This window comes from Anas platyrhynchos, chromosome 1, assembly GCF_047663525.1.
Source record: "Anas platyrhynchos isolate ZD024472 breed Pekin duck chromosome 1, IASCAAS_PekinDuck_T2T, whole genome shotgun sequence".
NCBI classification, from domain to species: Eukaryota; Metazoa; Chordata; class Aves; order Anseriformes; family Anatidae; genus Anas; species Anas platyrhynchos.
In genome coordinates, this window is record NC_092587.1 from 60,462,357 (window position 1) to 60,477,961 (window position 15,605).

General features: G+C 45.4%; 1 protein-coding gene across 5 annotated transcripts in view; it reads left to right on the plus strand.

The window, feature by feature from the left end:
• Positions 1–15,605, plus strand: part of TMEM178B (transmembrane protein 178B) — a 214,405-nt gene that overhangs the window by 44,488 nt on the left and 154,312 nt on the right. For all 5 annotated transcript variants that reach the window (XR_005260589.2, XM_027446395.3, XM_072039031.1 and 2 more), the window contains one exon: positions 12,711–12,824. Coding sequence is in view for 4 of the 5 variants with exons in the window: in XM_027446395.3 (XP_027302196.1) it covers positions 12,711–12,824 (114 nt within the window). In the remaining variant the exon portion in view is untranslated. The remainder of the gene's footprint in view (positions 1–12,710; positions 12,825–15,605) is intronic.

Here is a 15,605-nt window from a genome sequence, read left to right on the forward strand (position 1 = left end):
TGAGACAGGGATGGAAGGTACAAAGCAGGGGAACAGCAGAACTCCTCCGGGGCTTCTGTTCACTCTGTTTATACAGAGCTCTGCCTCAAGAGCACCTCTGTCCGATTTGATATTACCACAGGCTACTGGGACGCAGGCATTTATCACGTCTTGGACTAGGAGCAAAGATTAAAAGCAAATCCTGAGCTGACAGGGTCAGAATAAATGCCTGTTTCCTTAGCCCCGTCCTCCAAATAAAAAGCAATGACCAAAACAGAGCAAAATTCCAGCGTGGAGTTCAAGGTCTACGCTGCATCTTGCAAACGGTGCTAGGACGGGCTTCATTCTCTGGCTCCATGCCTGCTGATGGGTGCCTGAGGATACGGCTCTTCCCTCCAGGTCACACTGAGGCTCCTGCAAGCAGGCTCTTGAACTGTAAGAGGCAGAACAGCACTTAGGGCTAGAAAGCCCCAGCGGCAGGCTGCTGACCCTTTGGACATGGGGTGCTGGGACAAGATGGACAGGGATAAGTGCCTTCAGAGGTGGCGTGAGTACCTTTCAGATGCTGCATGTTGCTGCTGTCAATATTACATGAACTAATGTGCCTTTGGAAGTGTTTCCTTCAAGCTATGAGCCGCTGTTGACAGGCAGCAGAAATGTTTAGTCCAGCTTGCCCTGGCCAGAGCATCTCACACTGCCGCGAGTGGGAGGCTTTCATGCTCCGACCCGCTGATGGGATTTGACGTTTTGGATAGGAGGGTGCAAGAAGGAGAAGTACTTTGCTTGTACCAAGTGACAAGGGGATGTTACAGGCAAGGGAACATCATGTCGCGAAGCAAAACAGCCACCTCTCCCTTCCCAAAAAAGCGATCCAAAACAAAACACCACCCCAAACCTGACAGTGGCAACAAAGGCCAAGTTTGCTGCCCAGTCTGCACAGATCCAGCAGCAGGGTGTGCCTACTGGGTGAGAAATTCTCATCCCACAGTAGGCTTTCTACATTTCAATGTTCGCCAGCTCTGGGTCTAAGCTAGTGCCGTGTGATTTTAAAGCATCTTGCAATTTGCTGTGGCATCTCAAAAGAAGCAATAGATGCTGTAGGAGCTGATTGGGTTTTCTCTCTGCTGTCCCATTACGTAACCTGGGCTAGCTTCTGCCATTTCGATCTCTGCTTTAAATTGTGTGTAGTACACATCAGTTTAAAAAAAGAAGCCATGAATCTTAAGTAACATGCTTTGAAACTGGGTGCCTCTTGGGTTTGGCTAGAGCAACTTAATTCCCAGCTGAAGAGCCTGCTGGCAGCCTTCTCACTGCTAACTTTCCTGTAGCTGTCGGCTCTCAGCATCCCCTGCTCATCCCAGAAAAATACTGGGAAAAAGAGGGAAGCTCGGGGTTTGAGGCAGGCAGATCTCTTCTCGGTTTCTGCCCCGAAAAAGGGCAGGCATCCTTCTGATACTGGCAGTCGCTCTGAAACCAGCGCTGCTTGTTTGGCGCAGAGTATCTGTAGCAATATTGAGAATCTAGCCCGAAGTTGTTGACTTAAGTACATCGGAGTGCAGGCAGAGCTTGCTGCTAGCACCAAAAATGAGTTATTGTAGCTTTTGTGAAGAGGCATTCAGTGTCTAAGCCTTCTGGACACAAGGGCATATGATGGTGTAGCAAAACTCATCACCGGATAAATAAGGGCACAGTCCAGTCAATTGGAAAAATATTTTTTTTGATCACGTCCACCAACCCTTCCTATTTCAAATCCTTCTTCAAGAATCATTTTCTTCTGTAAGAGAGAAACCACTTATGATTTCAGACAGCTGCAGAGAGATTAACAATATCTGTGGTTCATAGGTTTTAGAATGACCAAATGTGCTTTAGCTCATCTCAGATTTCACGGCACAGTTGCCTGATCTTCTTACCACCACCTTTATCTTCTGCTCTCTTTCCATCAAGTCGTCTTTTGTTTGACTACCTCATAAATATCTGCACAAGACTGAATTTCTTAAGGCCTTTATTTAGTTTCAAGCCCTCTTGTATAATAGTAAGTCGAGGAGCCATAGCACGGTACATGGTCTTGCAAGGGCAGGGCAGTCAGCTTTGAGATGTTTTGTGCCTCTGGATGCACGCTCCTTCACAAAGGACAGAGGAGCACTTGGCATGGGATTTGATGTCAACCCAGCAGCCAATGAATAATTTGTACAAGGGTAATCCAGGGAATGGCTTTGCAGAGAGAAAGCACGTTCAAACATCAAACAACTTCCAACTTTGAAGTCATTATAGGTATTAACTTTATAATTTATTGGTCTATGCTTGCCAGTAGGCAGTGCCAGACTTTACTTCAAGGTAGTTGTAGCAGTGTGTGTCGGTCACTGTGAGTAGTTTGTGTTGGTCACTCTGTGTTTACTAAGTAGAGATTCAGTTTTTGAGTTTATGGGTCAAGAGACTTTGTGGACTTACAGGGGAAACTCTCCTCACTTGTTGAAAATGATGTGGTCTGTTAGCTTCACACTGCATTTACATTTAATAACTGCATGGTAACTTTGGGAAGCGTTTCTGTGTACTAAGTGTTGTTTTGAAAATATCTCTTCCAACCATGCTATAAGACTTCTTTATGCTGACCCCGTTCTAGTTGTTTTAAGAAGGCTAGCAAGTCTTAGAGAATGCAGAAGAAAGGATGTACTTATTAAGAAAGGACACTTTCAGCCGAAGAGGGGATATATTTAAGATGTGAAGCTTACATAATTTTCAAGTCTCAGACTCCTTGGTGGACAGGGACAATCTGTCTTACCAGCAAAGGAGGCTACAGGCTCAGCGCACAGTAGGTTGAGAGAACATTTCATGGGCATGTCAGGGCACACCCTTCCAGCTTTATCCACGCTGTAGTTTTCTCTGTGGCATGAATGAACGTGGGGGAAAAAGCAGCCTTGCTGAAAAGCTGATTCTGGATTCCTTCCTCACTTCTTTGATGTGCTTCTTTCCAGTTGGTGGCTGTTTTGGAACTGTTGTCTTCTCAAACCCTGTGGTTCCCCATAGGTACCTATTTTTTTTCAAATGTGCAAAAGGGGATCTGTACTAATGGCATTGCACTTGCCAAATGTTCAGTGAAAACCACTTCAGCTCTTACATGTTAACACAGAATGAGTTAGGAAACCACATCTTGAGTTCAGCATATAAGCAAAATGCTTTTTGACCTCGTGGCAATCCTTAACATGGGTGGGTGGGGGGGAATCAAGGCATTCTTCCCAAAGTTTCCTTAGTTTGATTGCAGTGAATCCCTAATACGCTAACCCCCTTAAGAACTTCATCCTGCTGTGTCCCTTTTCCACACCACGCGTTATGCTCAAGTGGAAGTTGTGAAACTTCCCTCCAAAGCTCACTCGAGGGACGAAATATACATGAAAATAGTATCATAGAGGTACATTGCATGGACTGCGTGGATTTTTTTTCAGGTCAATGATCTTAAGAGGCTGCGGTAGGTGCTGGATGAGGCTGCTCCTCTATGTGTGACCTTCTAGGAGATAAGCCAGGAGCTAATGCATAGTGCAGTTACCCGATGTGGGATGCAGAGCACCTGAATGAGGCTCTGCCACGGTGTGATTGCTGCTGTTTGACCACGAGGCTGAAATGCTGCAAGAACTTGAACGGCTGCAAGGAAACTGAGTGCTTCCTCCAGCTTGGCAATGTGTGGAGCTGGCTGTAAACCGGTGGTATGGAGACCCAGAAGTGCTCTTCTACTTTTAGGAAAAAGACCATACATGTATAGGAGGGCAACTTACGTTGTCGAGTGCCATATAGAATAGCTTTCCATGGCATGGAGATGTGCAGTGAGGTCTAAGGGTGCCTGTGATTGCTGGTCCTCAGTAGGCCCTGCTTCCCAAACATTTTATAGCTGGTTCAATGAATACCAAGCTTCAAAGGAGTATCTTACTATCAGAATCAGCTGATGGGCATTCATAAGATCACCATGAACACAGGGAGTATCAGTCCTGGGATGCTGAAGTGCAGGCAGTCTAAATGAAGAGGGCAGGTAAAGGGATCATGTAGAGGTGCTAGACGTGCAATCATCACTGCTGTTGAAGTTGATGGTAATTATTGCTGCTGCTAAATGCACTTGTGGGGTGAGTTTCATAATCTAGTGATGGCTTTCCACTTGATTTTTCCAGAAGAAGCCTGTCGATGGCTTAGTGCTTGTTGTGCTTGTTCTTTGGCTTGACAGCAGTGCTGAGATGATGCTTTATTCCGTGAGCTATTGGGTCATCAGTGAGTTTTTACTGGTAATTGCTGTCTCAGTGACTTTTTATTGATCATTTAATTTCTGCCTCCAAACAAGTAGGAGCAAATATTTTTCAGCCCTTTTAACCTCCTTAACTTCTCATTTGTGCTCTGCCTGCCTCTCCCCTGTGGCCAGCCCAATGCAAATAGGTGGACAAAAAGATTAATAGAAGGAAGGAGATGTCTTCCTCTCAATTGCCCTGTGGCTTGGAGACTGTTATTAATAGCTGAAATAAAAATGTTTTGTAACCATCCTTTTGCTCCAGCTTCCTTGCCAGCCCCCTTTCCTCGGTCCCTGGAGAGAAAGTGTGAGCTCATCATTTTCCAATGCAAATTCAGCCTTTGGTCTCATACTTGGAGCCTTATCCTGGGTGGAATATTCATTTTCTGCCAGCTGGGCACTCTGAGCAAGCTGCCATTTGCCGGGATACCCATGGAGCGTGTGGGGAACAGGCCTGCAAGAAGCTGTTCAGACACTTTCTTTTTTTTTCTACTCTGAAAATCTTGCTGGCTGCTCAGTGCATGCACACACGTCTGCACCTCTGTCTGTACTCAGACTGGCTGAAAAGGAAATCTAGGTATTTACACGTAGAGACACAAGTTGGAAATCAATGCAGGCGTTGCGGTCTGAAATCTATGGAAGTCCTTGTGTGGAGTGGGACTGCCATAAATAGCCCACAAGTGACAAAGCAATTGTATATCTCTGGAAATCCACAGGCTTCGTGCCTTGCCTTCATTCCACATGCACTCTGAATGTGATTGCTTTCTCCCTATCTCTAGAGATCTAATGGGTAACTGCTGCAAGCGAGCTGGCAGCTTTTTGTCCAAGATCATCTGAATAGAAATAGCATGCTGTCATTTACCACCCTGTTTCTGTGTGGGTAGTGTATAATACGGAGTGTTGGACCCTTTCAACCACTCCCTGCTATATTTTCACTCTTTTTTTACAAGACAATTTTACCAGCAGAGCATTGTCTAACAAGGTTTATACTAAGCTCGAGGTTCTGAGATGACCTTTGCTTGGAAATCAAGTGAGATGAGCAGTAAAAGAAAAAAAAAATGAAGGAAAAAGAGCAGGAAGGTTCTGTTTGTCACTCTGAAGAAACCTTCGATCACCTTCCTAATGAAAATCTTTAAGCCACATTCTTGTAATGTATTTGCTGGGTATGTGCCATTTCAGGGACAGAATATTATTTATCTTAGGAAATCTTACGCTTTCAAGTGGCTGACAACTTAGTGAATGCAAGCGAGCTTTCCTTTCAGGTGAAATGGAGGATGCTCTAAGCTTCTCAGTGTGTTTCACTGCAATTCTGTGTCTGTTGTGTTTTCAGGTGGTCAGTGAAGACATTTAGATGTAAAAGCAGACTTAATAACATTGAGATCTGACAACTGAAGAGTCCCTTTGCCAGTGGCAGCCTGGCAGGCTGTCTGCATTTCTTCCAACAAGGAAGATGCAAATTCCCAGTTTGCTTGTTAAGTGCATTTAGAGTAAGTGCAATTGGTGAATTTTCATGTTGAAAAATTAGATCCTAAGCGAAGAGTTTAGAAGGAAGCAGACCCACTTGTGAAGCAACCTAATATGGCAGATGGTTTCAGTTGGAAAAAAACAAAAAGAAATATGTCAATGTTTCAGAAATAAAATAAAAAATCTCCCCATACTTTCAACTAATAGAAAACTTCTGAATTCTTTGAAGATGTTGAAATAAGTTACAGATGTGTTAAGTTTTATGGCTGGACAAAACGTTTTAGTTGATCTTACACTCCAGGTTGTTCACTCTCACCCTGGTTGTGCCAGTCTCACCCCCCTGGCACTGAATTCTCTTGCCTGTCAGTGTTTGTAAGCACGGTTGGTGTGAGCACGTTGCTGATGACCACAGCACTTCTTCCCTTGCATTAGGAGGGAGGGAGCTGCAGATCAGCCATCCAGGTAGGTGAGGCATCCTTTTCTAGATGCTTTTCTAGAGCTGCGGTCACTTAGGGCTGCATTTCCTTTGGCAGTCCTTACCAGGAGGGTTCTGACTGTAGACACAGCGCAGGCTGTTGCTAAATTTGCAAACGTATCTAAATTTGCAACTAGCATGGTACAATGGAGGTGGATTTGTAACTGAAACAGTTGGTGCTTATGATCTTGTGTATTTTTGGGGTGGGAAGGTTGTTACTTCAGACTGCCTCTGCTCTTCTCCCATTAGCTGAATTCCCGTTAGCTCATCTTCCAATTTAGCTGTGAGCCAATTGGCATGGCCTTACAGCACACTGTGCTACGAAGCAAAGCCTGGTGATTAGAGATGATCTAGGAAGTCATTTGCAAAAGTGCGCTCCTGATAAATGCCAAGTTTTGCTACAGAAACATTCATCTTCTCCCCCAAGATGTGACCCTTGGGCCTGTGAATGGGGAAAAGGCCTCTGTTGGATCATTCCCTTGACTTTTCCATGAACCTGGAAATGGTGAGTGGAAGCTGCTAGTGTAGAGATACCAGCTAGGGGCCAGCCACTCAATCTTAAAAACAAACCAGATCTCAAACGAAGGGGAGCATCAGCCCCATGTCTTTGCAGCCCACAGCAAGCAACAGTCAGTTCCAAAAGTACCAAAAGCTGTAAAAGTAGGAGGAAATCCTGCTGGCAGAGCAAGCTGAGCTGAGGTTCAGGAGGTTCAGGGTAATGCCACAGCAAGCCCGGAACAAACATGATCTCCTGTTCTCAAAATTTGGCCCATGCTGCAGCTGCAAATCTATCTTGAGCTCCATTAATTAGAACATTGCCTTCTATTTATGCATAGGAGTTAATGAATATTCATCAGCCATGTTGATTAAGGTGCTGTTATTTGCATATTCTGCCGACATTTTTGGAGTTGTACCCTTAGGTATTCTGGTATTCAAGATATTCATGTGGCACCAAGGGAAAGCTTGATTAGGTATTACGAGGGGAGAAAGCTCATAATGAAGCTGGTCAGTGGTTGGAGTGGCTTGCTCAACGAGGTTGTGCATCTCCATTCCTAGAGGTGTTTAAAACCTGACTGGACGAGGCCTGGAGCAACCTGAGCTAGTCTGAATTGGATTTTGACTTGGAAATTGTTCCTTCTTTGGGCCGGTTGACGTCTCGGGGACCCTTCCAACGTATGGAAATCTGTAATTCATGCAGATTAATGCCAGAAATATGGAAACATTCACATTTATAGATGGGCAAAAAAAAAGTAACCAGTATTTTCAAGGGTAGCATTATTCCGGAGGTAATGAAATAATCCTGTTAAGCGTTGGAATACCTTCTAATGAAGTCTCTGCCTTCATTAAGGATGGAGTTACTCATCGTGAGTTCATTAACTAGTCAGCGTATCTGGCTGCAATTCTCTCAGAGCAGCTGGTCAAGGTAGAGCTTATTTCTCCTCCCACCTTCCTCCAGGCTTTGGTGTGACCAGTTAATGCATGCTGGAACTGCCACAACCGTGCCCACGCTGCCTGCAGGTGAGTGCTGGTGATTCATAGGGAATGATTTCAGAGCGCGAGGGCAGGACATGCAGCTGAGGGCAAGCAGCTCTTAAACTGTACCAGCCCGAATGGCCACAGCCCCTTTGAAGGTTTGATAAGGTGCTAGCAGAATTGAAAAATGAAAATTTCTGACAGACAAGACTTGAGAGTGAGCCTTAACAGGTGCATGTGCCTCGTGCCATTGCTTTGTGTAAGCTGGTCCCAGCTCTGTGCTTACAGCCCTGTCAAAACCATACTGGAATATTAGGCTGAGAAACTGAACGTTTTCTGTTGAAGACCTACAGATTTTCTGACTACAGTGTGAAGCAATTCGGGGCTAAATGACCAAACTGCAGCCTCCATTTGCTGGGTATAGTTATAGTCACTCCATGAGGGAACAGTAACCAAAACATGGGATTAAGGCAATTTCTCATACAGAAGGCAGTTTCTCATAATGAATAGCAAATATATGTAGTGAATGCAGCTTGCAAGCCAGAGGCTAAGATTCCTTTTACTAGGAAATGTTTGTGTAGTAATTCTCAAACAGATTTGTAAAAATTAGATCCAGCACAAAGGGCGAATTTTGTGGAATAAATTGCTTGCTACGAACAGTTCGTGCAGAGGTATCTACAAAACAGAAGGAGAAGCTGCCCGGAGGCATCAAAGGCTCAGAACATCCACGTCAGTCTTTTCAGGGAAGCTCGTGATATCGAAAACCTTGGCAGAAACAGCCCAGCACTTCTTAGAAATCAACGTGCGTACTGCTGGAGAGGAATGGGTACCACCTGCAACAGGCAGAGACCTGAACGCAGAAAACAAGGTGCTCACCGTGTCACTGCTGGCTTGTGATGGGGTTTGGCACGGCGCGCCAGGCGTGGCTCATCCAGGGGCAAGGAGCTGCTGGCTGCCCGTGGCTCCTGGTCGCTGTCACCCAACAGAAGCTGCAAGGAGAGAAATTGCAATGTGTAGCCCGAGGGTAACTCGGTGGTGGGCAGCAGGCTGATCCGTACCTGAACCTGAAGCGTGCTTCCACAACCTGCAGCCCTGAAAGTTGGGGGAAAAGTGGGAAATGTTGGAGTCCTGACTTGCAGGAGGGGAGCGCAGTCAGGTAACCCATGCATGTAACTTTGATGTGCCATCTCAGGCTGGACCTGAAGCGATGGTAGCAACACTCTTACCTAACTGCTCCTGCAGATTAGGTGGCCTTGCATGGAAGTGGCAAAGGATGACTTTCTGTTGCCAGCTCCCAGGTGAGCCAGGCTGTATTATGCACAACTACATGATCGCAGCGATGTTATAAAATCCCGAAACCTGACAGGCATCTCTGCAAAAGTCAAGCTGACCTCACAGGGCAAATTCCTCCGGGCACTGCTGAGATAAAATTTGAGGATTGATGTCGCCAATACCCTGGTGGCATTTTGATTTTGTTTCATCCCCATTTGTTTTTTGAAGAAGCCTGAAATATTCTTAAAGGAGGTGGCAGTCGTGATGAAAAATGTTCTGGAAGTAAACTTGCTTACCCACCAGCCAAATTGAGTATGGATACCAGCAATATAACCTCCCTTTTTGGTTGATCCCAACCCTGTTTTGCCCAGAGTGGGAGAACATTGCTGGCACCCTGCAGTGCTGGTCAGCACGGAGCCTGAACAGGGGAAGCTCCAGCAGTGCAGGGGAGCAGAGCTTCGCCAGCAGCTGAGCTCACGTCAAAATGTTAGGGTAGTTCTGAAACAGGCTGGAAAGGAACTGCACAATGTTTTCAGGTGATGCTGTCAGCCACAGTTCTTTAGGATTTCCAGCAAACATTTCCCTTTAATCATAGGAAGCTGGAACACACATCAGTGGGGCAGTTTCTTGGTTGCTTCGTGTTTCTTGTGGCCAACCCTGACACTTGCTATCATCGCCGTGTGGGTGAAAACCCCACTCACTGGTTTGCTGTTCAAATTACAGGGAATAGTATTTACATGCACAGCCCCGTTTGGTGTTTCCAAGATACACGCTGGTGCAGTTGCAGGGACTCAGCAGGGTGTGGGAGCAGGTGCAGACAACTGGTTCACATCTAAATGCTGGGCCGTCACTGCGCTTCTGGAGTCTGAAGTAATCCAAGCTGGTAGAAGATAGCTCTGAAATAGCCTGGACTGTCTTCTTCTGAGTGTATTGAACTTGGTGTTCACAGGGAAGGTCATAGGCTAAAGCCCCAAAGGTCCATTACAGCGTGTGGGCTGGCCCCTGGTGTACCAAAGCCCACTGTTTCACCCACTGATCCCCTCCTTGCACCTAAAAGCTTGGTTTAGACTGAAGTATTTTGAGCCTGGTAACAAAACTCATCAGGCTTACCTGTTCCAGCAGTGAAACCACGCTTAATGCTTCGGAGAAGGATGGAAATCCAGGGGCAGCACCCCTGAGGGTCTGACCTGAGGGTGGGTTTCCCCGTGTGAGACGAGCACGGGGAACAATTCCTGCTCAGTGCCCTCAGGGACCAGCCCTCACCTTCCCCTTTGGAGGGAAGCTGGTGGGAAAAGCAGGCTGCCTCTCACCATATGCACTGAGTGCTTGCCCTCCTGATCCTTGGGAGTCAAGGTGTTTATAGGATAATAGTCAAAATTTTATCTAGAGGTAGGAATTGTGTAGAAGTATGTGGTGTGGTTGGAAAGGACAGCACGGAATTTACCACGCACATTTGCCTGCGCTTCAGATATCATCAGCCATTGCCACTGCAAGCACGCTCTCAGATCTAGATGGTCTTTAAATGTGTGCTTAGATCTCATTAACGCTATAGGGATGTAAGCAGAAGTCTAAAATCGTGTATATGGTCAGGTAATGACCTGAATGCGGGCCATAATCTTTTTGTGCTTTAGGCTTTGGTAATAAGCTAGTGATCAGTTCTCTGCATTACTGCTAAAAGTATTTGCAGTAAAAAATGGGAAGCTCGATGGACCTTGCTAGAAATTAGCCTCTTTGGTGTCAGAGGAGGTGTTTCTGCTGATTACTTTAGGAAATGATAGCAATTGGAATAGGATCTTTTCTTCCTTCCTTCTGTGTGCTTTTATTTTGAGCCTTGGCTCCGTGTTCCTGTCTATCTGCATAAATCTTTTCTCTGTGCAGTTATCAGATAAAGATTATTTTCTGACAAATAAGCATTTTTCCACTTTCTCGCCGAGGCTTCTGATCCATGAAAGCAGCTGAACAAAAGGGAATAAGAAATCCCATATGAAGACATGGTTGTGTTTTGGGGCTTTTTTTTTTTTTTTTTTTTTAAAAAAAAAAGCTCTTTCCACACTAGCTTTCTTTTTTCCCTAAATACTATTCTTGGTTTGAAACTTTAATTCTGGGCGTACATTTGGTGCCCAGATGGTGCAGACTCACACAGAAGCCCATCACGCTGTCAGGGCAGGCGGATACATATGTAAATATTTTGCCTTTTTCCCCTATAATATTTGCCTTTGTCTAATCTAATTGCTGTCAAAGGCAGAATGTGAAGAATGCTTCAGAGAAGCAAACAAAGAGGACCTCCAATGTTTGCATTGCACTAACTCTGGAAGATGCTGGTTGACTCGATTGCAACTAATAATTTTGTTGCATGGGTTTTTACTCACGCCGTGTATGATCCAAGCCTGTGCCAAGCAACGCCTTACAACCAGGAGTAGAAACTTGCCTTTTTAGGGGCACAAGAACACATTTAACCCCTTGGAGCTGCAGGTGAGGCTAATGGCTCTGCCTTTTCAGTTCAGGCTGACAGCAAGTGTTCTCTACATGTCTCCTGGTATATCACTCTCTCATCCTTATTTATGTGGTTCATTGCTTCATTTAATTTGTTCTATTGAGTGCATGTCTTAATGTATTTTTAATACATAAAAGCATTTCCAGTGCAGTTGCTCCTCTGACCAGTGGCAGCTAATAGCAAACGGTGTGGCCAACCACATTAGGGATGCCTGTTTGGTTATTGGAGGCCTGATCCAAAATACCATAATACTCATGGAGAAAGGGCTTACATGAGCTCTGAACCTGACTGCTTGGTGAGAGGGTCTAACGGAGCCATCCTTCTGGCAAAAAGGATGTAGGAAACCTTGCTGTTTTTCACCGATGCAGGAAGGGTTGCACTGTCACAGATTTCTGATCAGATGTGAAATTTGGCTGGGCTATAATTCGCAGAAAGCATCGGGCTATGCCAGACCCATTCCTCTAAGGACACGGTGCAGAGAGATGCCAGGAGATGACAGCCTGGAGGTGTGATTATTGTAGAGGAAGGAAAGTGGCTATAAAAGGAAAATAGGAATATGTGACCAGAAGACAAACAGAAGCAGCACATGGTGCTGTTTTCCATGGAACGTAGATGAAATCCTACAGGGGAAAAACCAACATTGCCTATTGCAGCCATTCATGTTGCCATTTGAAGCTTATTATCTCAGTGGTGCCAATAAATCCTGTTTGAGCCTGCTATGAAAGTGTCTGGGTGCCTTCAAGAGACGTGCCATAGCCTGTCGCATCTGCTTGGCTTGCTTTTTGGCTCTGGGCTGCAAGCGGTCAGAAAATGTGTTCTCTAAATTCATACTTCTTCCCGTGGTGGTTTTATTACTGATGGTAAGATTAAAGGTGTTTGCTTTGCATATCTCCTGGAGCACGGACACAGACACATACTGCAGGATAAGTGAAAATGGGAATCCCAGTTTCTCTGAGGTAAATGCCAGTATGCCTGATGTTAGCTCATGGTTCAGAGAAAGGAAATGAAAGAAGGGGTGACTTGCCACATTACGTCTGATGGTGAAAACAGATGCTGGCAGCTACTGTTGAGCCTTTGATGTATCATAAGTTTGCATGCGAGCTTCCCCTACAACTAGCTTGAGCCTGTCATGGGCCACAAGTAGCACTGACTGTCACAGTGGGTTGGTAGTAGGGATTGCTTTGCTATCAGCCTCTGCTTTTGCTTGTCAGTTCTGTCTGGTCTACAGCTGGGACGATGTTGCATTCATTTAACAGCACTTTCTCTCTTATCCCTTTTGCCTTTTCCAGGAGCAATTGAGCGGTGCACGTACATCAAGTACCACTACTCCTCAGCAACCATTCCCAAGAACCTCACCTACAACATCACCAAGACAATCCGCCAGGATGAGTGGCATGCCTTGCGTGAGTACTGCTGGCTTTCTCCTCCGTTTTCCTCATGTGCAGACTAAGGGAGGTACCCGCTAGTAAATGAGAAGAGCGGCTTTGACAGACAGCCCACTTAGAGCTCTGTTCTCACGTGCAGTTAGTCTTTGTAGCAGATGGATCGATTTGCTCTTAGGACCTACATCTCTTTTTGCTGCTGACTAGAAATTCTGCTGAGGCATGAAAAACTGGTGGTAGGGAAGAGGCATTCATGTGCAAAGATTAATATTTAGTTAAATAATAAAATGAATAACCAGATCAATGCTCTATTTTTTAATTTAGTGGAATTCTCGGTATGTAAGGGTATTCTCATGCAGTTCATGCTACTGCTGAGTTTCCTGCTTCCAGCAGAATTCATTGCTGGCTTTGTAGAATACGTCCTGCTGCCTGCAGCTCCTGAGCGAGTGTGGCATCGCTCTCCTTTGAAGATGTAAAAAGAGATGCTGCACCCTTTAAGGCACAGGGAAGGAGCATTTAGCCCTCAGTGATAACTGTAGCTGGTGGTCGCCAACTTGTAATATTTGCTGAAGCCAACAGTATCTGACAGGGATGGAAGGAACTGCCTCGAGATGTATGGCTGGCCTTAAAGCTTTTCTCCTCATACTGGAAACGGAAAAGGGCTTTCACTAACAAGATGAAAGAGGTAGGATTTCACGAGGAAGGAAACCACTGCCACTTCCTCTTGCTATTACATAGTCATAAGGACTGATGAATGCTCAGGGTTCCTCCACAGTCTAAGTATTTAACAGCCCTTTGAAGATGACAGAAATGAGGGGATGCTGATTCTGCTGATTTGAAAGGTGGCAGTGAGCAGCTACTGTCTAAGCCATCAGCTTGAGAAATGTGTAAGACCTCTGGTATTTCCAGGGCTTTTGGTCCCTGTTTCACTCCTGCCTTGTGTGGCTATTGCTCTGTTGGAAGCCTCTTATGCTCTGGGGAGGAGAAGCCATAATGATATACTTCACTTTCTGAATTGGTAAGGTCAGGCCTGGCTTTCACTGATGCTTGTATGCTTACCTGGTAAAATCTGATAAACCATTAAGGAAGTTTTAGAAGATCTTGCTAAATTCCTCTATGTTTTATGAAATGTGTCTGTGTGGCTAAATACACGTTGTTTAATTTTGATATGAGTTTGGTATTCCTTTTATTTCTCATGCTTCTGCTTCCCTCTCAGAAGGTAGGTAGTAAGAAGCCGGTCTTGAAAAGTACTTTGCTGTGTTTGTTTGTCCCTGAAATCAGACGATTGTGTAGTAGGAACCTCTCAGTTTCCTGCTACCACCTGTCATCTCTGGTGTCATATTTAAGCTAAAATTTCTCTTCTTTGGGGAGGGAAGAGGACAACCAACCACCCCTCAGAGAGAGGTGGATGTCTCCTATTAGAGTTCAAGAGAAAGAGGCCAGTTTATTCTTCTGGCTGCATATCTGTGCTTTTGCCACTGCTGTTGAGTAATCATGACTCTTCTGCAACTCTTCTCTAGGAACTTCCCTTATTAATGTAATAATTATTGCCTTAAAGAAGTCCCTTTCAGCAATGGCTCAGGTACAGGGCTCTCCTGAGGCTGTTAACCACTGATGTGCCTGGCCACATTAGTCCCTCAGTGTGTGCATCCCGCGGTGGGATCAGCGAGTTCCTTAGCACGGTTGTCAGCAGCCTTCAGGAGCACGCTTGGCAGTCTCCGAAGTGGCAGTCTAGACACGGCACTCTCCCATTTACATATCTGATCTGGTTTGAAGCACTTTCAGGGTGAGGCTGTTTGTTTCTTTCCCGAGGAGGGTACACCGAGTGTGTGGGGGTGTGTGTATTGCTGACCCAGATTCTCTTGCTAGTTCATGAGTCAGATAAGTGTAGGCAGATGCAGATAGCCAGATTCAGGCTTCAGTTCTACCTCTGTATAGACAGAGAAGGAAAAACACTTTGCCAAAGCTCTCTTCTCCAGAACAGTTGGGTGCAATGAGTGTTTGATACATGGGATACGCACAGGCCACTGCATTCAAGTTGCATGTAGTGCTAAAGGTGCTTGCAACCTTGCTGTTTTTTCCACAACATTCCTTAAAAGACAAGGACAACAGCAATCTTTTCAAATAGTGCTCAAGCTGAGGGGAATGTTCTCCATTTAGGAAACATTTGTGATGGAGCAGCCACAAGCAGTATGACAAAGTACCTTCAGAAAGTCCCTGTAAGTGTTCCAGCCTCAGCATCTGGTGCTTTTCTGTACCTCTGGACTAGCTTCATCCAGGGCACAGCTACTTCAGCACACCACTGCTCATGCTGAGGCAGAATAACGCTTCCAAGTCAACATGAATGTTATTTTCCTCTGAACAACTTCCTATTCAGAACTTCCCTTCCCCTGAGTGTTGGGACAGGCAGCGGAGGAGCAGACCTGTTGTTCCTCGTGGTCTTGACATGGGTAACTCCTCAGATCTGCATTATGAGATAGAAGTACAAACCCTATTTCCTGATGGAAAATGGGACAAAAGTGGCATCTGGAGAATTTCAGCAGAACTGGAAAGGTGAAACTGGAGTGTCCAGGCCCCCTGCTAAAGAAAATATCACTTCCAGGTGGGAGCCACTGCTGTCCTTTGGCATATCTGCATTTCAGTAGTGGTTATTTTCCTTTTTGGGTGCATGGGAAGCAAATCATGAGTTTGGGAAGGAAATTCATTGTTTTGCATGCGTACAGCTTTGGGGAGCAGAGAAAAGAGGAGTCGGCCATGCTCAAAACGCTGCTTTCTTCAGGCTGGCAGGCAGCACTGGTGCTC